Source organism: Penicillium antarcticum, assembly GCF_028974205.1.
Source record: "Penicillium antarcticum strain IBT 31339 chromosome Unknown utg000004l_segment0_segment0, whole genome shotgun sequence".
Classification (NCBI taxonomy): Eukaryota; Fungi; Ascomycota; class Eurotiomycetes; order Eurotiales; family Aspergillaceae; genus Penicillium; species Penicillium antarcticum.
This window is the reverse complement of record NW_026695302.1, coordinates 1,317,672-1,338,845: the sequence shown is the minus strand read 5'-3', so window position 1 is coordinate 1,338,845 and position 21,174 is coordinate 1,317,672. Positions and strand designations below refer to the sequence as shown.

At 50.6% G+C, this 21,174-nt stretch overlaps 8 protein-coding genes across 8 annotated transcripts; 4 read left to right on the top strand and 4 right to left on the bottom strand.

Annotated features, from left to right (window-relative positions):
* Nucleotides 1–242: 242 nt before the first annotated feature.
* On the bottom strand, nucleotides 243–2,957 carry N7508_004488 (putative mucin family signaling protein Msb2; the record flags this gene model as incomplete). Its single annotated transcript, XM_058462554.1, has 1 exon — nucleotides 243–2,957. The coding sequence occupies one exon, from the start codon at nucleotides 2,955–2,957 to the stop codon at nucleotides 243–245; it is 2,715 nt and encodes a 904-aa protein (XP_058321179.1).
* A 1,718-nt stretch (nucleotides 2,958–4,675) lies between these two features.
* On the bottom strand, nucleotides 4,676–5,179 carry N7508_004487 (uncharacterized protein; the record flags this gene model as incomplete). The annotated part of the gene is made up of 3 exons (XM_058462553.1): nucleotides 4,676–4,777; nucleotides 4,825–4,974; nucleotides 5,021–5,179. The coding sequence occupies 3 exons, from the start codon at nucleotides 5,177–5,179 to the stop codon at nucleotides 4,676–4,678; spliced, it is 411 nt and encodes a 136-aa protein (XP_058321178.1).
* Nucleotides 5,180–5,923: 744 nt separating this feature from the next.
* Nucleotides 5,924–7,864, top strand: N7508_004486 (uncharacterized protein; the record flags this gene model as incomplete). Its single annotated transcript, XM_058462552.1, has 4 exons — nucleotides 5,924–6,098; nucleotides 6,319–6,616; nucleotides 6,679–6,820; nucleotides 6,872–7,864. The coding sequence occupies 4 exons, from the start codon at nucleotides 5,924–5,926 to the stop codon at nucleotides 7,862–7,864; spliced, it is 1,608 nt and encodes a 535-aa protein (XP_058321177.1).
* Nucleotides 7,865–8,255: 391 nt separating this feature from the next.
* On the bottom strand, nucleotides 8,256–10,609 carry N7508_004485 (uncharacterized protein; the record flags this gene model as incomplete). The annotated part of the gene is made up of 2 exons (XM_058462551.1): nucleotides 8,256–8,471; nucleotides 8,525–10,609. The coding sequence occupies 2 exons, from the start codon at nucleotides 10,607–10,609 to the stop codon at nucleotides 8,256–8,258; spliced, it is 2,301 nt and encodes a 766-aa protein (XP_058321176.1).
* Nucleotides 10,610–11,253: 644 nt separating this feature from the next.
* Nucleotides 11,254–13,197, bottom strand: N7508_004484 (ESCRT-II subunit protein VPS36; the record flags this gene model as incomplete). The annotated part of the gene is made up of 3 exons (XM_058462550.1): nucleotides 11,254–12,858; nucleotides 12,915–13,050; nucleotides 13,097–13,197. 3 exons carry the CDS (start codon nucleotides 13,195–13,197, stop codon nucleotides 11,254–11,256), a joined length of 1,842 nt encoding a protein of 613 aa, XP_058321175.1.
* A 342-nt stretch (nucleotides 13,198–13,539) lies between these two features.
* Nucleotides 13,540–15,179, top strand: N7508_004483 (uncharacterized protein; the record flags this gene model as incomplete). Its single annotated transcript, XM_058462549.1, has 3 exons — nucleotides 13,540–13,615; nucleotides 13,671–14,913; nucleotides 14,966–15,179. 3 exons carry the CDS (start codon nucleotides 13,540–13,542, stop codon nucleotides 15,177–15,179), a joined length of 1,533 nt encoding a protein of 510 aa, XP_058321174.1.
* Nucleotides 15,180–16,159: 980 nt separating this feature from the next.
* N7508_004482 (phosphatidylinositol-3-phosphate-binding protein BEM1) lies at nucleotides 16,160–18,053 on the top strand (the record flags this gene model as incomplete). Its single annotated transcript, XM_058462548.1, has 4 exons — nucleotides 16,160–16,165; nucleotides 16,220–16,315; nucleotides 16,374–17,084; nucleotides 17,148–18,053. The coding sequence occupies 4 exons, from the start codon at nucleotides 16,160–16,162 to the stop codon at nucleotides 18,051–18,053; spliced, it is 1,719 nt and encodes a 572-aa protein (XP_058321173.1).
* Nucleotides 18,054–18,904: 851 nt separating this feature from the next.
* On the top strand, nucleotides 18,905–20,772 carry N7508_004481 (AFG1/ZapE family ATPase; the record flags this gene model as incomplete). The annotated part of the gene is made up of 4 exons (XM_058462547.1): nucleotides 18,905–19,262; nucleotides 19,345–19,795; nucleotides 19,845–20,361; nucleotides 20,425–20,772. 4 exons carry the CDS (start codon nucleotides 18,905–18,907, stop codon nucleotides 20,770–20,772), a joined length of 1,674 nt encoding a protein of 557 aa, XP_058321172.1.
* Nucleotides 20,773–21,174: the final 402 nt, after the last annotated feature.

Sequence of the window (21,174 nt, the reverse complement as noted above, 5' to 3'; positions counted from 1 at the left end):
ACAGAAAGAAGATATACGTGATATGTGACATGTAAATCTGACAGTGAAAAGGAAGTTTTGTGCAGTCTCTCGGTCCCTGCCTCTATCGGAGAGGGGCCGAGCATAGGCGCATTGGAAGGAGCAGGTTCCCTGGAGAGTAGTGTCTTCGAAGGTCTGATGCCCGTAGAAATTTGTCGTCGCAGGTCCAAAAGGGAGGGGCATGATGGGAGAGGCGGTCTATACGCGGAATTATCGAAACACGTCTAGTTCCATCCCAAAGAGTTTTCGGCCATGACAGGGGCACTGATCATTTGAGAGCGAGCAGTACCGCGGCTGTTCTGACTGGGGGATGTGCGACCACCGGCGGCGAAAACCGAGCCGGCTGCGGAGCCACCCTGGCTCATCTGCTCGACAGTCGAGCTAGAGCGCTGGTGCAGCTGCTTTCTCTTGCGGTAACGACGAGCGACCCAGAACATACCGGCACCGTAAGCGGCAGCACCGGCAACGACACCGACACCAATGCCAACGGAGCTGGCCTTGGTCTTGGAGCTGCTGGCGGAGCCATCACTGTTGTTGTTGCTGCCACCATCGGTGCCATCATTGTTGCCGCTGTCGGTGTTTCCAGAGGACGATCCGTCACCACTGGAAGGGTAGTTGCCAGAGAATTCCAGAGGGATCGTGGGGTCAACCATAGTCATCAACGACTGGATGGATTCACTAGCCTGGTTGTAGAGAGCAGACTTAGGATTGACCTTCAGGGCTCTCAAAGCCTCGACCTTATCACGGGGGAAATAGAAGATGGCAAGGGTGGCGTTGTAACCGGTAGCTTGCCAGTTGTAGTAAGGTTCAAGCGAGAACATGACGGGATAGTCCTTGGCAGCGAGAGTGGGCAAAGCGTTTTCAATGGCCTGCGGGGTGTAGTTGAAGATCTGGGACGACGACAGAGGAGTCGTTGCCACAAAGGACCATGGCAGCTGACCATTGAAACCCAACTGGAGCAGAGTCGAGTCAGATGGAGCCTCGGTAATCTCGTTCGATGGTGTGATAGAACCAGGGAGGGAGGTTGCCTGGGGCATGTCGGTCTGACCAGAAGTTGTGGTGTGGGTTGTGGCGACGGTAGGCATAATGAGAATGGTCGATGGCATCCAGTCGTTGTCGTTGGAGGTGGATGGCAAGGGAGTCTCAGTTGCGGTGGTCTGGGGCTCCACAGCGGTCTTGGTCGTGCTCACCTCCGTTGTCTGAGGAAGGGGAGTGGAGGCAGGGTGTGAAGTGGGTGTCGGAACCTTGGGGGTCTCGGAAGATCCGCTACCAGGGACAGAGCCGGATGTGGTACCAGTGCCAGGGGCAGAGGCAGTCGCGGACTCAGAGGTAGAGTCCGCACCAGGCGAGTGTGGAACAGGAACCGATCCAATGGAGTTGGTCGGTGTTGGGACACCTCCACTGGTGGTAGTACCAAATCCAGGAATGAGAGCAGTCGACTTGGACGGCAAAAGGCTACCAGCGGGCATCGACGCAGTCGGGATCAAGGCAATACTGCCGGTTCCTGTGGGGGTGATGCCGAGCAGAGAATCCACGCCGGACACGATACCACCAAGCAAATCGCCAGAAGAGGTAGGGGTGGTCGAAGCCGAGACTGAGGTCGTGGCAGAGGCTGGGACGCTGGCTGGGATTGTGGGCAGCATGCTAGAGTTAGACGCAGTGGCAATGGTGCTGTTTCCGGAAGAAGAGTTGTCACCCAGTAACATACCAAGGAGGTCGGTTCCTGAGCTTGCGGTCGAGCTTTCCTTGGGGCTACTGGCACTGGGAGTTGCAGAAGCGAGGCTGCTGGTCGAGCCACCAAGGCCAAGGTCGTCTCCGAGGGAAGACAGACCAGCGCCTAGTCCACCAAGAAGACCCTCAGAAGTAGAAAGAGGAGTGCTAGAGGCCTTGGCAGCTGATGAGTCAGTGAGAGTGGCCGGGGTTGAGGTTAGAGCAGAAGCAGAGCTGCTAGTTGAGCCACCCAGGCCAAGATCGTCCCCAAGGGAAGACAGACCAGAGCCTACTGCACCGAGAAGACCATCGTTAGAGGAAGCTGAAGCCGAAGGGGAGGCCGTGGTAGAGGCATTTGCAACCGAGGAGTCGGTAGTGGCAGCCGGGGTCACAGAAGCGAAGCTGCTGGTCGAATCGGTCAGGCCAAGATCATCTCCGAGAGAAGACAGACCAGAGCCTACAACACCAAGGAGGCCGCCGTTCGACGAAGACGTAGCTGTGGTAGCGGCTGTGGTAGAGGGTGTAGAAGACGGCGCAGTAGAGGCCTGGGCCGATGAATCGGTAGCGGCGGCCGGTGTCACAGCAGCGGAGCTGCTGGTTGAATCAGTCAGGCCGAGGTCATCTCCAATAGAAGACAGACCAGAGCCTACTGCACCGAGAAGGCCACCGTCAGAGGAAGCCGCAGTCGAGGGAGAGGCCGTGGTAGAGGCCTTGGCAACCGAGTCGGTAGCAGACTGCTGCTGGCTCGTGGTGTCGGCATCGGTGGAGGGGACCTCGGAGTTCTTCTGGACGTTGTTATCCGTGCTTGATCCATCAGTCTTCTTGGTGGTTGTGGTTGTTGTCGCGGTCGGCTCGCCACCAATTGTTGTGGTACCTGTGATACGGTGGGTGATCTCAGGGTTCTTGGGGTCGACGGAGATGGTCACAACAACAACTTCCTGTCCCTTCTGGGACTCAGCCGCGGCGGGGGTGGACAAGGGCTCTGGTGTAGGAGTGATCTCGGGCTGGGAGGAAGAGCCTTGGGTCACAAGGTTTTCGAACACGTTGTCGATGAGTGAACCGGCATCGGGGTTGAAGCTACGGTTGTTGCGAATCGTTCGCTTCACCTCGCGAGGGAAGTACCAGCGCGGTCGTTCCACGTTCGCGTCGGCAGCATCCTGGGCAGCCACCACCTCCAAGCCTCCCACGGCGAGGAAAGCCGCGAGAAGAGAAATGGCGTCGGGACGCATGTTGTAATAATATCCACGTGATAACACGCAGCGCGTTCAATATCAGTACAGGTGAATATTGGATAAATACCGTTCGTCAACACCTCGTGAAAGATCAGGGGTGTGACAAGAGGTATATGGCCTAGAAATCTCGAATTTCCAACACGACCAAACCTCGCAGTGATAGAGGAAAAGTCGATGCCTAGGCAACCAGCTAAGACAAGTGTATAAAACGAATGGAAGGGGCGATATAATCGACCCGGGGACGAAAAGCGAGTGTGGGCTTGAAGAAGCTGTAAGGAGCGAATGGATGGCCTTAAGGTAGAACAAGGCGATCAAAGGGAAAACCGGGGGGGTGACCGATGCAAGGGGGAGCGGATTGGCTCCAGGTCTCGAAGCCAGAGCTAAGTCGGCAAACAAAATAGGGGAATGAAAGAAAGGAGTGAATTAAGTGAATGAAGAGAGAAGAAGGATCTCATTAGGGGGGAGAATTGGGGGGGGGGGGGGGGGGGGGGGTGGAGGGTAATTAACGGGAAATTGGGTATTGGCGCTTGGTGTCAGGTACGGGAGCTATAGACACGCACTTTATCCTGCTACAGTTGTTAGTACTCTGTGGCTAGGTAGGAGCCCTGGCTTGATACAGTCAATTGAACTAGCTTAAGCTAGAGTCTTTTCATCTAAAATACCACTTGATATCCTTTCTAACCTATACTCTTAGATTCCTATGTCTGTCTGCACTGAGTATAGCGCTATACAAATCAACAAAGTCAGTGGGTCTGTATCCGACGTGGCAATAAGTGCGTGGCCTCACACATCCCCCCGAGCGTACAAGTATTACCTCCGGCTCATGTTACCACTTCCAACATTAGTGGCTTAGGCCTTGGCCTCTTTTGGCATGATCAACGAAACTCACTTCGCTAAGAGTTGGCCCCCAAGGATCTATCGGGTTGAAGACTCAAAATTGGATTCTACTCTACATAGTATAAGAGTCAACATCACCTGGTTTATTTGAACTCACTTGATTTATGTTAACATTATTCATAGAGACGTATACAAATCTGAAGGACTCCGTACAAATCCATCCACTTTTGATGGGCAATAACTAAATGCGCCACGTGCGCCGATCGGAATGTAGATACTTATTGCGAGTCGAGTTCCCCTCATTTTTTGTCGTCATTTTGATGTTCAGCATTCCTGAAATTCTTGTCTGAACACTCTGTACCCATCTTTCAAATGGTGGCTGCTGCATGTCTATAGTCAATCCGCGCCTTCGACGCAGGAACAAAAAAAGTAAAAGTCAAAGCTTATGTGAACGATTCAATATAGGCTCCGCCACATGGCTTTCTTTGTTGGGTTTTACGGTTCTACTCACGAACCTCTTCAGCCTTCGGGGCTTCCACATGGCACCTTATATTTGATTTATAGTCGATATTTCCTGAACAGGAGGAATTCATCATCTGTACCACGGACCGCCAAGGGCGCTAGTCCTGTTCCTGAAGGCTAAAACGTCGGGATCCACCTGTGACCCGTGGTAACGACTAGTATCTATGGAATCATGCTTACAATAATTACAGGGGTACTTGGCTGGACTCTCTGTAATATTTCTAACCAGTTTGTAAGTTATACCACAGTCATGTGACTTGGTTCCATCAAATTTTGCGAACATTCTGGCCAGGTCCGGAGCACAGTACACACGTACAATGACATTTGAGTGGAGTGTTCTGTACCCACGTCATGTCTTAGAGTCTAGAGCTTCGACCGTTGCCACCCTTCAGTCCAGAGCACTCAATTTCGACATCCGTTCCCCGTGGGAGGGACTTGACGCAGACACAGGTACGTACCTATGATGGTGAGCATCCACATGGTTCTAGACAGCTATAGGGCTTACTGGCTTAGGGTCCACAAAGAACTCAGTGTAGACTTCATTGACCGCTGGGAAATCCGCCATGTCCGTCAGGAAGATGTTGACTTTGATGGCGTTATGAAGGCTGGATCCACCTGCCTCAAGGACAGCATTGAGGTTGTGCAAGATTTGCCGCTGTGCCAGTCAGTAGATTCACATATGATAGATCGTGTTGACTTACGGTTCGGTTCTGGATGCTGCCCTCCGCCATCTTACCCGTCGAGTCTGTCCCCACTTGTCCAGAGCAGTAGACCACGTCACCAACAATGAGGCCCTGGGAGAGGAACGGAGGTGGAAGAGGCGCCCTTTCGGTGCGAACAGGAATACGTGTTGCCGACATGGTAGTTGAAGTTGCTGAGTTGACATTCCGTAATCTGCGGGGATTTATAACATCTGCCCCACAATTGACTGCAACTGTTGAACATGGCCCTGGGCTTTTGATGTAAGAACATGCGGTGTCTTGATAATAAAATTGCTGGAAAAAAGATGCAATTGATGTTGATCTTGGTCAATGATATCGCGTCTGCCGTTCCGACTGGTCCAAATGTGTATATGTCAAACAAGCACCAACAAACCACTAACCTCTGTTGATCTTTGAAAGGTGTAAGCAGAATTGACACGGAAAATAAACTGAACAATGAGTGGGCCAACCGATAACAATATACGAAATAAAAGGTAAATACCAAAGTAAAGCTAATAAACTTAGTAGTAGGCTGCCTAGTTAGCCATACGATTCCTCGAACCCCATATATATTTGCAACGTATACTCCAAGCTCATTAAGTCGGTGACATAGGGTCTACTATCACAACGAGGAAGAGATTGTCATGTCACGTCAGAACAGTCATGCTAGGCCATTGCGAGTTGAGAACACACAGAGAAAAAGCACCACGCGCACTCACATCGATCATTTCACTCATCCTACGTGTGACTTGACTCTTGATCCTTACAACTTCTTCCCAGCAACCTGAGCTTCCATCTCGACTGTTTCACTTGCCACCAGCCTAGACCTCCACCCTGGGTCTCTTTAAACGGATGAGAGAAGCATCTTCCAACAGTCCCAATACACAGTGCTTCAAAATCGAAATGGAGGACCAAGGCGAGCCCGGTATTGCGCCTCAGCCTGATGGCGCCGATACCACATTTGCAACTCGTGGTCCCCTCGAAGTCGACGTTCATGGCCTCACGGCCAGGTTCTTTCTCGACATCCCCATCGATGAAGTGATCCCACAACGTTTTCTGATACAAGCTGAGAGACACTGTAAGCTCTTCTGATTATCCATACGGTGCATCTCTTCTCCCCTCAGTCTGCATACTGTCAGCCTGGCTGCTTTTTGTTGGTGACCCGGCACCCAAACTCCCACGACCATGTGTTGCGTATTCATTGACTGCTACATTATTTACATTGCCTACCAACCGCTTTGAACCTCGGGGATCAACAAAGTGTCATTTGTGCAATCTGGCTAATGCTCTTCTTACAGCTTTCACTCACTGCAAGGCCTGGATTTTTCGTAATGGCACCGATGACGGCCGAGATATCGACCTGGATGAGTGGTCACCAGTCGATATGCGCTACCGCGGAGTTTTCAAAACCCTTGCCAAGGTCCCGCTGTTTAGCAAAGGTCTGTGGGAAGGTGGATGTGAGCTATTCGACTATGAGGTGGGCACCAAAAACCCTAGGGTGCAAGCCCATGTTGTCTATGCGCTTCTGCATGAGATCGGTGACATGCTGAATATCTCACGACCAACTTCCAAGGCCAATGTTATCTTTTATCCAAAGTAAGTACTGCTACGGGACACCTGCCTCATACCAAATCAATGCTGAGTGTACTTTTCCCCAGACCGCGTCTTGTTTCTCGCGCACTTGAATACTGGACAGGCTACCGAGAGAAGTACAAAGATGGACCTCGTGCTGCAGGCTTTTTGTCGCTCGATTTCTATCCCCAACAGGACTTTTCAATTTCATTGTATCCTGTTTCAACCGTAAGTTCTTATTACTATTTACCTTCATGACATTATACTGACAAAACGTAGACCACAGAGGCTGAAACTTTCAGCTCATGCCTCCGAGAGAAGTTCAAGCTCATTCTCGGCCAGCTTCTACTCCACCTTCGACCTCTCCGTGCTCCAGGCGACAAGCTCCCAGATCAGGAGGTTTTCCTGGTAGGCCTACATGGCTCAAAGCTTCACATCTTGCGAGCATTCTTTCCAGGCCAAAAGACCTCAAGTCTCTGGTGCCAGCGCGAGCTCCCAATGCCCGAAGCTTTCATCTCTGGTCTTACATTCCAAGACCAACCCCCCAGCCCTCCAGCCTCTTACACATCAGCCACGAATGATGCACAGGCATACCACATCGAACAAACAGAAGATGCCCCAGAACACGAGAGCAGCACCACCGAGAATACTAACCGTCCCCGATCCCAGAGCAACCGCTTCTATACAACCGAAAACCTCGAGCGAATCCGCCAACATCTGGAAGAAGCCAAGCTTAGCACTCTAGACAACGAGCTCGAGGTCCGCACATTCCGTGTCCTCGGAACTCGCGAATATGACTTGTGGAACCAGAAAGACCTCAAAGAAGCGGTTCATTCCCTGGCTGCGTTGGAGCTCTACCTCTTCAGCGGCGAAGCCCGTTGCGGTGGCATCCAAGAAATCTTCGAATGGAACCCCTGGGACCCGTACGCTGGCAGTGAAGACAGTAATCCCGTGGAAAGCGATGAAGAGCGCACTGCCCGACTGGAGACCGACATACAGCTTGAGCAGCGGATGTTCGCCGAGCAGGAGGAAGATCTCCGACGCGAGGAGCTGATTCGCAGGGCGGATGATTGGGAGGCTACTCGATGTAGCGAAGCTTTGAGGAGCTCTGGTGAGGATCGGATTGGTAGTTTGAGCGAGTCGGATGCAACCAGCGAGTGCTGGGATTGGATATGGTCTGATGATGAGATGGATGCCAACGAGACGAAGGATACCAATTCTGATACGGATGAGAATATCATGGGGCAGTTAGATTCGGGCATCAACCCGTGAGATCTGTCCATGCTCGTGGGAATGAGGAGGAATGTCAAGGACGTTGAATGATCCTAGTTACGAGCTTTAGTGTGCTACACGTATCATGTGCTACAATACGTGTGTTTTGGACTTTGTTGGCGCTATGTACGATACCCTTAAAGCAATGAGATGTGACAAATTACCGAAATCACTACCAAATAGCTTGATTGAGACTATCAATAGAAATTTCTTCATTCGTTGTAGATCAAGAGTCGGAAAGCAAGAAAATTCGTGGAAAATAGTGAAGTATTTCGAAATATGCCCCATGGCATAAAGCCCAAATGTGCTCAAATGGATCTAATATCGCATACTATCATGCGTCCCACAGCATGAGAACAGTTTTAGGATGGTAAACATCTGCTGTTACAGTTCAATCACGATGACGCCGATCCGACTCGAACGCAGTAAACCCATCAATCCCACGACCGTCCTTTCCACCGGTGCGGAAGAACTCTGTCACAACTCCGATAGCATAACAAGTTGCTGCAGTTATCGTGCCAGCGAACAGCATTCTGCGGCCGGCTTTGCGTATGAAGGAGTCAGGCTTTGTTGTTGATTCATCTTCAGGGCCCGGTGCTGAGGATTGCTAGGCGGGCCTGTTAGGATACCACCAGAGCAGACAGTTTACGGCCCACTCACCTTGGAAGACCCAGCCCGGCTGTCACTTAAAAACGGAGGATCTCTTTCTTCTGTCTCACATGTGTTATTTGAAGCATCCGGGCTGGAGGCATTGTGGATTTTTCGGAAAACAAGGATATCGCCTCCTCCTGTTGCGATTTCGTAACCATCTTGCTGCATCTTCTCGAAGCTAGGTACGAATTTGGCAGGATTGTGAAGTCGCGACAAAATTTCACTTGATTGGACTGTCTCATTGATGCCAAAGAACGAGCTTGCTTGAGCTGTTGTTACTTGAGATGTTGATGCATCGTAAGCAAGAATATGGTATTCGGGGGAGGGCTGACGAGATGCTATTTGGTTCTTGTTCTCAGTAGCCAGCTCTTGTTGCTGGAGGATAAAGTCGCCCACACGGTCCTCGGAGGCATCAAAATCCAACGAGCATGCTTGAGGTGTCGAACTCTCTTTGGAGGCATATTGAGCACGGATGTCGCTGGCTTGCAATGCACCCAGGTCTTCAGTCTCGAAAAAACTCTTCGCACTGGCCGCATCGGAAATGAATTTCGCTTCCAATTCATTTCCAGGTGAAGATTCGGTGGGAACACCCGCCTTATTGGAGCGATTATGCTCGAATATCGTTTCTGGCTTTGATTGTCTATCAGTGTCCCAAGTTGGGTTGGACATGAACTTGGCCTCCAATTCGATTCCAGGCGTACAATCAACGACGGTCTGTGATCTTGATCCAGAACCGTCTTGACTTGGCAGATTAGGCAGAATTTGAGTTTCTATCTCATTGCTAGGAGAGCGTTCAAAGTTTGTGTGAGAGTCCGATTGGACGGATGAGGTGGCTTCCTGGTGGCTCGTGTTGCTAGTCTCAGAATTTGGACGGGCTTTCTCAGAAGAGAATTTTGCGTCCAGTTCGTTTCCGGGTGGGCAGTCAATTGAATTACTCGCTGGATAATTAGAGCGGTTGTTCTCCGAAATGGATGGAAGTGTTTCGACCAAGCGACTGGCAGGCTCGGAGATAAACTTGGCCTCTAGCTCACTGCCTGGAGAACAATTCACATTCATTCCAGAAGCCAGGCCAAGATCCGAGTTGGGTCGGTTATTGGGCTCAGTATTGTTGAATGTTGTCAGCGAAGAAATCTCTGGCTGGACTGATTCAGAAACGAACAACGAGTCCAATTCATTACCAGGGGGACAATCGATGCTAACATTTGGTTTTGCTGTATCCTCACCGGGAACCTGTGTCTTGGTAATTGTATCTTGAGAGTGATCAGGGTTGGATTGGAAGAGTACATCCAGCTCGTTACATGGAGGACATTCGACAATCTGTGAGCTCAGCGAAGCTTCGGTCTGCAACTTGGAGTCTCCAGGCTGGAACTGCCCATCCTGAGGTAAGTTCGGGTAAGAGACAAACTTTGCCTCAATCTCACTGCCAGGAGGGCAGTCTACGACTTTATGAGAGCTGGCTTTCGCTTCTTCGTTTTGCGGCTCCGATACAATAGGAGGCATTGGCGCCATCCGCCCACTAATGGGATCGTACTGAAGTCCAACATGATTTGAGTCACTCCTTCTCTTCTTCTGGGCTGCATCCATAGATTGAGCACGATTGGATTTTTCGCTGTGCATAAGAGACTTGAGAAAGCCATTAAATGAGGCATCGGACTTGTCAATTTTGTAGAAAGGGTCCAATCTACGCCCAAACAAAGCGCTGTAGGGGTCGGCCTCAATTTCTTTTCTCAATGACTCCATATTGCTGTACAGTTGTTCTCGTTCTGAGTCCAACACGCTCTTTTTTCGGCCAGAGGAGAGGTCAGACAATCCTGAACGAGAGCGCCACATTCCCCAGCCCCAAGTTGAATGCTTAGGATTGGGAGCTGGAGATCCACAATTTCGAGATTCGGCATTGTGCTGATTGAATAAAGGATGTCGATGGTATGGGTCAATACGTCGAGAAATGCGGTCTGTCTTCTCACTCTGACCGTTGCGTGCACATCGCCATGTACTCCGACTTTGGGAGACATGTGTGGCCACCGGTTGTGAGATCGCAGGGCGCATGTTTCGGGGGCCTGAGAGTCTGGCTGATATTGTAGCCGAGGAACTCATGGTATATCTGTTTGAAAGGAATAAGGGTGGATAAGCTGGAGATCCCCCACACACGGGGCTTAATGAGGATCCGATCGATCGTCTCCACTGTGGTGTACAGTGATCACGGCTGTTTGTCTCTCTAATCAAGGTCCATTAAAGACGAAGCAGGTTGATGCGAAGTTAATGGGAGAAGGTCAAGGGTAGAGGCATTAAGGAAAGGAGCGGCCCGGGGATCCCCAGATTCACAAATTGACGTCAGACCTGCCAGTCAGCATTCGCGTGAGGTCACCGCCCACTTTCTTTACTCCAGGGGATCCATGAATAATAATTTAATATGGGTTTAGGTAGTGGCAGACATTTCTGATTTCTATGCAGTTCAGAAAAGGGTCAAGTAGGCTCAAGAGGCTAAAGTGAGTACTAAACTTGAGAATGTAAGAGCTGCTTCCAGCCTAAGCAGTCAACCCGGTATGGTCTATAGACAATATGATTGTGTCTTTCATTCTCTGTTCGACGATTATCTCCAGGCCTCCACTTGTGGCGTTGGGATAAAATATTCCCTGTAGATTCGTTTCATCATCAATATGTACAGACATCCCCTTTGCATCATCATGGTAAATCTGGGTGTGGAACTTGATATATACATTCATTGACATTATACTGCCTCAAATAATAAGGCGAGAGAGATTATCAGAAACCGGGACCGAGAGGTAGTTGCGCCAGAAGCGTAGACCCTCAATTCCCTCCTCCCGACAAAGAATCCCCCGGTCTTCAGCCATTTCTAGCTCTTCGGAAGCTACCCCGACACTCCATTTGAACCGATGCGCGGCTTCTTGTGCAGTGACTGCCCGGCCGAATAGCGACCAATCCCAAGGAACAAAATCTTCGGGAGGAATGCGTCGCAGCTCTTCCATCCAGTCTAGAATTTTCTCAATTGTCTTCTCATCGCTCCAGTCATACCGCTGTACTACCAGAAGACCACTCTTGAAGCGCCGGAGGCGAACAGGCAGTTTGAGCTTCTCCCATAGCTCTGCGGCCTTTTGGAAATCAGAAGGACTGGCCAGCTCAACTCCATTACGGGAGCGATTGAAGACCGCCCAGAGGTCGATGAGACTCATGATTCCACCTTCGCGCTGCAAAATGCCTTTCCTGTCATCTGTCAAGTATTCAGCTAAATCACGCGCGAGTTCTGATAGATAAAGACTTTCTGATCCAGAGCTCAACATGTCTTTTGTGGTAACCATTCCTAGAGCAGCTGCTGATTCGGATAGTACCGCACTGGCTTCTGCGGAGCCCTCGCTGGAGGTCATGCCTGACTCTCGGGCTAAGCTTTCGGCTAGAGCCACGATCTGCTTTGCAGAGGCCATCAAGGCTCCAAGATCCTCAAAGGCATTCCCGATCACCATCTCATTCTTTTTCCGAGCCTCCAAACCACGACGTTCCAGTCCTGCAATACCGACACCCGAAGACCGTGGCGTGGAAGGAAGAGGGCTTTCCACAGCAGTGACACCAGATGGCAAGCCAGGTGAGGAGGTGGCCTGAGATGGTGGAGGCACAGGAGGCGCATTTTGCAGAAGCCACTTCCTCTGAACCAAGGCCCCCTTTAGCCTTTCATGGAATGTTTTCTCGCCCCCTGCACGGAAAGAAAGTTTGATGCTCTCGCTAACCTCTGTATTTGCAATATGCGACTGCTCAAATATTGGTGCAGGCGAGTCCACCCGGTTAGCATTAGCAGAAGACCCCGCAGATGTTAAAGGGGCCCCGCATATCTCGCATTCAGTGAGAGATGGGTGGTTCACAAAAGTACATCGTGGACAGGGGACGGATACCCCGGGCCCGGGCAATGCCACAGAGCCTGGTTGAGGAAAACTGTGTGAAGTGGCTGGCGATGCAACTGGAGGCACGGGAGAGTCTCGACTTGTCGCAGCACTTATGGCTGCTTTGAGTACGGTTGTAAATGGTGGTTTGATTCCACATGCCAGGCAGGGGGGCAAATGTGTAGCAGCGCTTGCGGTTGTCGGGTCGAAGTTGGATGGAAGCGGATTGGAGAATGAGCAAATGGGACAAATCCAAGTAGCATTGACCGGCTTCGGAGACGAGGAGCTTTGTGGAATGTTCGATTGTGGAAGTGTAGACAGTGATTGCGCTAAATGAAGGGCTGATTGTTGGAATAGAGCAGGGCTGGCAGTTGCGCTCCTCGACTTATCAGCCTTGTTCTTCTGCGGTTTGGGGTGTATGGTAATCTTTGGAGAAGACTTCAAGAAGCTAACCTAGACATCGGGATACGTCAGCGATTGAAGAATTGAAGCTAGAGTATAGCTCGCACCTGATACTCCACTCGATCGATTTCCTTCAGGTCGATAGCCACCGAATACTTTCGCGGGTCCTCAGTTGCAACATAGCACACTCTATGAGATGTGAGATAGGCATGTCCATTCTGATAGTTCTGAATCTTGTATTTCCTTCTCCATTTAGCACCCCGCATCAACATCATAATGAGCTACTTACCCTTCATAAAGTCCCACTGCGTCTTGGACAAAGAGGAGGGTCTCATCAGGTAGCAGCAAAGGCCTGAGCGCAGTGGTCAGGTCCAGCGCCTTGAAGAACATCTAGGACCAGTTTGAGGAGATCCCCATGGAGAGAACAGAGAGACGTGACGGAGTATGGAGATCGCGATAAGGCGATAAGAGGGCCGGCGGAGAAATAAATATCCGAGGGGTAAGCGAGTGTCTTCACCGTCGAATGCACTTCATCAACTTCGGTCTTCATCTCAATAATATCAGTCTGTCACCTCAGAGTCCAGTACCATCGACGGTGTAGGAAAACTTATACATCCGTCTCTCGAGTCAAACCCCCTCGTAGCTCTTTTCTCATTTTCTATTTATTTGCCTTTTATCTTGTTACTCCCTTGCTTTTCCAACCTTTGCATCTTTCTTTCTTCAAGTCCCGAAATGAACTCCAGTGCCCCACCGTGGCGTTCTACAGCATCTGCCCCGATGCCTAGAGCTCCTGCTTTTTCTACTGCTGGTAAGCCAAAACAACCTGGTCCGACTTCTTTAACACGACACTGACATTTTCTCAGCGACACCTGCTTATACTCCAGTCCAAGCACGTCGTAGTCTTGCCCATAACAAAGTCAACGCCCCAGCCAACGGATATCCTGCCTCTCAGGCCAATATGGCGATGCCGGATTCAGAAGATCGCAAGCGAGTGGAATTCCCGCCACCCGTTCGTTCCTACGTGCAACGGTGTTTCGCCCCCGAGAATCAGATTGCCAGCGTGACCATTCCCGAAATGCAGGAGAAATTAAAAATTGTGATCACCGAGGCAGCCGAGAACCAAAAGCTGCACGCGATCGATTGGGAGCGGCTCCCCTTGCCACAGGTCATGGTACAAAATGAACGCAATAAGATCCTGGCCAACCCGGCTTCCTCAAACTGGGCGTCTCAGCCGTCTTCTCCCGGAGATGCCGCACGCAAGAGGAAGTCAACCGACCCACACCAGCTACAGAATGGATCTCCGCCTTGGAGAAAAGCTAACAACAACCGTTTTGAAGACCGCGTTACTCACCCTAGTACAGAAAAAAAACAGAAAATGACACTGGACCAGTCTAGTAAGTCCAAAGCTAATTTGGAAATGCGGAGGAGGCGTTTTGAGGGACTGAGCATCAACGGAAACTCTCCTTCATCCCCTACCGAATCCCCGGGACGAGCCACCGCCGACCAAGGACCCGTTGTCGGACGATGCCAAACCCTGGAGAAAAACTACTTCAGATTGACTTCTGCTCCCAACCCAGACACTGTTCGTCCCCTCCCAGTACTGAAGAGTGCCCTGGATCTATTGAAGAAGAAATGGAGGCATGATGGCAACTATGGTTACATCTGCGATCAGTTCAAGTCCCTACGCCAGGATCTAACGGTCCAACACATTCGCAATGAGTTCACCGTCTCTGTCTACGAAATCCATGCGCGTATCGCCTTGGAGAAAGGGGATCTTGGTGAGTACAACCAGTGCCAAACCCAGCTACGAGTGTTATATGCACAGCAGCTGGGAGGACACCCGACAGAGTTCAAGGCGTATCGTATCCTCTATTTCATTTACACCCGGAACTGGACGGCCATGAACGATGCACTAGCCGATGTCACAGCAGAAGATAAGAAAGACCTGGCTGTCAAGCATGCTCTAGATGTCCGCTCTGCCCTTGCACTCGGGAACTACCATCGCTTCTTTCAGCTTTATCTTGACACACCGAATATGGGAGCCTACCTCATGGACATGTTTGTTGAACGTGAGCGGCTGAGCGCTCTATGTGCCATTTGCAGGGCGTAAGTGGTTCCACTTCCCCCTTTCTTGTCTGAACATTCTGACTCTTTGCAGGTACAAACCCGTTGTCAACATTCGGTTCATCACCGAAGAACTTGGATTCGAATCCGACGAGCAGACTGCCCATTTCGTCATCAACAATGCGTCTGCAGAGCTATTGGAAGAAAATAATGGCGAAGTGCGACTGTTGACAGGCAAAGCAGGCTTGCTGTTTGAAAACGCCAAGGCAGCTGCCTATCGCGTGGTCGATATCAAGGGTCAGATATAACCGAGTTCCCATGATGGAATTTCAACAAAGCCCGTATACCCATTGGACACCGGACTATTTCTTTCTCAGCGACAGGAGTTTCCCTCGGATGCGCTTTTCATCTGGCCTGTTTTCTCGGGCCTTGCATTTTCACTCGGTGAATCTTTGCCTCATCCCGGATCTCAACTAGTCTTGCCACAAGACAATGATACTAATACCCACTTGCGTCTATTGGAATTTTGCATTTCTTTGTTTGCGATAGTCAATATTTTGTCCACTTGACAGACATGTGCATTGACCAGAGTAAATACGAGAGTCTCAGTACATTCAAAAGCATTTCCCATACTAGTTCATTTGTTCCATTGGCCTTCGATGAGGCTTCTATGGAACTTTGCCACGTGGGGCCCAAGGCCATGTCAGAGCTGGTCGTACCAACTAGAGCGATGTAAGGTGCGACAATCATGTATATTTGTATATGTGGGGAACGGTGAGGTCAACCCTGCAACCATGGTCTACGGACATGATCCTCATGTAGGTCATGATCGACACTTTTCTTCAGGGCTGTACTCTGTACAGTATAACTCATACAAGTGTAAGCACCTATCCGGAAATTGTAATTTCAAGGCATTCCCCGGAACTAATTTAGTTTCTAATTTCCTTCTATCCACACATATTCTAGACCTTTGTTCACCAAGTAATCTAAACGCCTTTGGGGAAACAATAGATCCACGGTACAGATACAGTTAAACCACGGGGCTGAAGTGGAGGCAAGGGCTTTTTTCCTTTTTCTCGGTGGACAGGTACGTATACAAAGTGGTAGTGTGATTACCATTAGCCGCCTTGTCTGCCCAACCAGTACTCTCTCTCTTTCTCTCTAGCCAAATATAGGTTGTCGTCATATCTTTCAAAGACTCTACTTTACCCCTGGGAGTTAAAAAGCGGGCCCCTGGTTAGAACCGCAATACCTCAGAGGCTTTCTTATTCTTCCCTCCGCATCCATCATGAAGGTGAGAGTGTGTGTCCCCGATATTATGGTGTTATATTAATCCGGTTTCGATTAGGCCATTCGGCGATCCTTGAAAGGGGAGAAAGATCCCAAACATCACCACATCTCCATTACTCCCAAGTCTGCTGTTGCTATTTTGCCTCCTAAGAAAGTGAGTCGAGTTCGAGTTAAACCCCCTCGTGCTTGGCGGTGGCTGACCGCATGTCTAGGTGATCAAAGCTCTCTACGACTACCAACCGGAGGGAACATCTCAGGAATTGGCATTCAGCAAGGGAGATTTTTTTCACGTTATAAGCAGGGAGGACGACTCAGATTGGTACGAGGCGTGTAATCCGCTGATCCCCAGTGCTAGGGGGCTCGTGCCCGTCTCCTTTTTTGAGGTTATCGGCAAAAACGAGAGGGATAGTGGGGGTTCCGCCGACTTGCCCCAGGACTACTCTTTCTCCGACCGCACCGATTCCGCCACCACCAAAAACGGCGCATTCAGAATGTCTGCTCTTAAGGGCCAGGGCGCCATGGTCTATGGCATTGTTCAGTATGACTTTCAGGCTGAGCGACCCGATGAATTGGACGCAAAGGCTGGCGAGGCCATTATTGTCATCGCCCAGTCCAACCCGGAATGGTTTGTCGCCAAACCCATTGGTCGCCTTGGTGGCCCCGGCCTCATCCCCGTCTCGTTCATTGAGTTGCGCGATATGCAGAGTGGTCAGGCTGTGACTGATCCGCTGGACGCGGTGCGACGCGCCGGGGTCCCCAAGGTCGAGGAATGGAAGAAAATGACCGCGGAATATAAGAACAGCAGTATCACTCTAGGCAAGATTGAATCTGGCCACGGTGGCAGCATGATGGGCGTCACCTCGGGCATGGACAAAATGTCCATGGGCCACCAGAGCCAGATGAGTCAAAACGGCAACAACCATGTACGTCGCAACGCCGATCAGTCGCATTTCATCTTTTTTTTTTTTTGCTAATCCTTGAAATAGGAACACCACCAGCGCAATGCCAGCAAGGGAACCATTTCGCAGGCGCCCATGCCACAACAGCAAGGCTACCCCCTCCTCGTCCCCGTGTCCGCTTATATTCCCCGCTACTGTTTCGACAACGACAAATATTGGTATATCATCGAGGCAAAGATGGAGGATGGACGCTGCTGGGAACTGTCGCGTTACTATCATGACTTCTACGACTTCCAAATTGCTCTTTTGACTCAATTTGAAGATGAAGCCGGTAACCGTGGTCGTGCGCGAACTTTGCCCTTCATGCCTGGTCCTGTCACTCATGTGACCGATGCCATCTCCAATGGCCGCCGACAGAACCTCGACGAATACATCAAGAAGCTCCTGTCCATGCCCCCGCATATCTCCCGCTGTCCGCTTGTCCGAGAACTCTTCGCTCCCCGTGAAGGGGACTTTGAGATCGATCCGAGTGCTTTTGGAGAGGATGCCCGGTACTCAGGTGGATCTCAACAATCTGGCGGCGTGGATCCCTCGCAAAGTGTATCGCGCCAGTCTTCGCAGCAGCAAATCAATGCCCCCGCGGATCGCGCATCTCAGCAACGCACACAGACCCCTGTGGCCTATGCCAATGGCCAACCACCCATGAACCGTCAGCCCAGCTCGCTCACTCAAGCCTCTGGCGCATCAACCAACAGCGCCATGAAAGTCAAGGTCTTCTTCCAGGATGACTTAATTGCCATTCGAATTCCAGCTGGCGTGAGCATGCAACACCTCAAGGACAAGCTCTCTGATCGGTTGAAAATCCAGGAAGAGATTATTGTGCAATACCGCGATGAATCGACCGGCTCTTACGTTGACCTCCACACCGATCAAGATCTGGAAAGCGCCATGCAGCGGAACACCAAGCTGACTCTCTTTGTCAGCATCGCATAAAAGCAATTCGGTTCTTTCTGGTGTTGCGGTCGACGATAGACTTATTGGTTTCACCAGGGTGTTTCGACTGTTAATGTTTGCAATGACTAGGGTGCATCGGCGTTTTTGACATGCGTGGTTTGTTTTTCTTTTCTTTTTTTAATTATCTCTGACTGGTTAGTCCTTGAGCGATTTCAAGTGGTCCCCGAGGACATGACCGCAATGTCACGAATCTGATGCGAGATGCACGGCATGGTTTCCTTTTCATCTTTCCGATCTTTCTTGATTTTCATTGTCTGTTTACTATGTTCACTACCACCTTGTGAGCTCTGCTCGCTGTTTGATTTTTGCTTGTTCTTTTATTTGTGCGTTGGTTTCGCATCTGATCTATATCCTCTCTTGTTTGCGGATCATACCCCGGTCTGTCTGCTTCTGCGTGTACATATGTCTTTCTGCTCGTGCATATACTGGGGTGCTATTTTAGCCTCATACTAGCACTGCAGTTATACTCTCCAGCTTTTAATGAACCAGTATAAATGAAGATAAATAGTTATCGGGTCTATATATTGTGTGTCACGTGACTCGGACCGAGTTCCGGCCGTTTCTTTTTCGATGGGCACGGAGAACACTGCGGGTTGTTTACTTGAGTTTCAGTTTTTCAATTCAATAGTCGCAGGACTTTCTGTACAGCTGTGACTGAGTGCCCTGTTGCTTTGATCCTATCACCTCGTGCGTATGAACTGCCACTTTCCGGGATGAAGACGAAATCATCTTCCAATACCTCGGCTAACGCCTTCGCAGCGCAACTTTCGGCGATAAGCCCGACCTTGACCACGTCCCAAAAGCTCCGGCGGTCATACAAAACAGTCCAAATGAGCCGACCATCAGCAAAGCTTTGCGCAGAATGCTTCCCAGGCGCGCTCCGGACATCACGGGGGGTGCGCCCTGCAAGGTTGCGGGGTGCGGCTCGTGAGAGATCGTATGCCACCGAGCACAGGACACTTGCTACGCCGAACTCGAGTCGCGCTTCAGCGGTTTGTACATCTTCTTCTCGAATCCCGCGTCCCCAGCTGGCTAGTCGTTCTCGGAAGGCGCGCGGTTTGGCTACCATCACGGATGGAGCTGTGGGAGGCGAAAAGAAGGTTTCGGTTGCGCCAAAGGACGGCCCGTTGGCGGAATATAATTTACGGGTAGAGGAGTGTCGGTTGCGCGATGACGAATACCAGAGAGGTAAGTGCAAACCACTTTGGCGGCGTGGAGTCGAGCCAGGCGAAGTATCCATAGTACAAGACTGATATGTACCGACTCGTAGGCATTATTCAAGGTCTCCAAGACTTGTTCGAAGCGTTGAAAGACTATCACCCACCCAAGGTTGTCCACCCCGACCCCCAGTCCTTGGATCTTCAACAAAAGCCCTCGTTCTTCGGATCGCTATTTGGCGGCTCCAAAAAGGCCGCGAAATCCACGATCCCTGAGAACCTACCGAAGGGACTGTACATGTATGGCGATGTTGGATGCGGCAAGACTATGTTGATGGATCTATTCTTCGACACACTGCCGCCCAATATCAAAGACAAGACTCGTATCCATTTCCATAACTTCATGCAGGATGTACATAAGCGCATGCATGTGTATAAGATGAAGTATGGAAATGACTTTGATGCGTTGCCTATGGTTGCGGCTGATATTGCAGAGACCGCGAGCGTGCTTTGCTTCGACGAGTTCCAGTGTACAGATGTTGCTGATGCCATGATCTTGAGAAGGTATGTTCCATCAAATTTGAGCGACGGCTTTTACTGACAGGGGGCACAGACTGCTAGAGATTCTCATGTCCCATGGCATAGTCCTTGTCACCACATCCAACCGACAACCCGACGATTTGTACAAAAATGGCATTCAGCGAGAGTCCTTCATTCCCTGCATCAACCTCCTCAAGAACGACTTGAGTGTCATCAACCTCAATTCTCCAACGGACTACCGAAAGATCCCCCGTCCTCCAGCTGCCGTTTATCATCACCCCCTAGGCGAGGACGCCCAGCGCCACGCCCAGAAATGGTTCGAGTTCTTGGGTGATCCCATCAATGACCCCCCTCATGCCGACTCTCAAGTTGTATGGGGACGTGAAATTAAGGTGCCCCAGGCCAGTGGCAAGGCTGCGTTGTTCACATTCCAGCATCTCATCGGTACAGCCACTGGTGCAGCTGACTACCTCGAATTGGTCCGCCATTACGATGCATTCATCGTCACGGAAGTGCCATCAATGGACCACAAATCACGCGACCTGGCAAGACGCTTCATCACCTTTATCGATGCTGTTTATGAAAGCAGGGTATGTGCCTTCTCACAGTTGCGGTCTCCCATATGCTCAATTACTTTACTTACAAGACTACAGGCCAAGCTAGTCCTCACTTCCGAAGCTCCCCTTGCAAACCTCTTCATCTCGGAATCCGAGGTCAAGGACGCCGCCAAGAAGAGTGGCGACCACTCCGATCTTTCGGACGCGATGCGTAGCCTGATGGACGACCTGGGTATGTCAGTGGATACGCTTAAGAAGACATCTATCTTCAGTGGAGACGAGGAGCGGTTCGCATTTGCACGTGCTCTCTCTCGTCTTTCGGAGATGGGAAGTAAGGAATGGGTGGAGCGTGGAACGGGAGTTGGTATGAGCCCAGAACAGAGCAAAGAGGAGCGCGAGGCATGGCTGAAGACTCGCAGCCACTGGAGCGAAGATAACATGTAAACTTGCTATTTCAGCCGCGATAGAGATACCTGTGCATATAGAAAAGTGTATATAGCGCATGGACATGGGAGAATAATCTGATATCGGATGACGTCATCTCAACACCCAACATCGACGGGTTTCAACGTCATCTCTGCAACCGGTATCAGACTGCTCAGAGCCCTACCGAACTGCATGATCTACTCAGAACCAAGGGAGGAATCAAAGCTATCTGGATACCTCCTCCGCAGTGGATTGCAGGAATGTCGTCCACGAATCACGGGTATGAGATTCGCAATATTTCCTGTCGCAAGCTCCGTCGACAGGTTTTTGGCTCGGCATTGCGGAAGACGATTACCTCGGCCATTAAGATTCAGTCATACTATGATCATTGGCAGTTGCGGTGGTGACTTTCGCTCCACT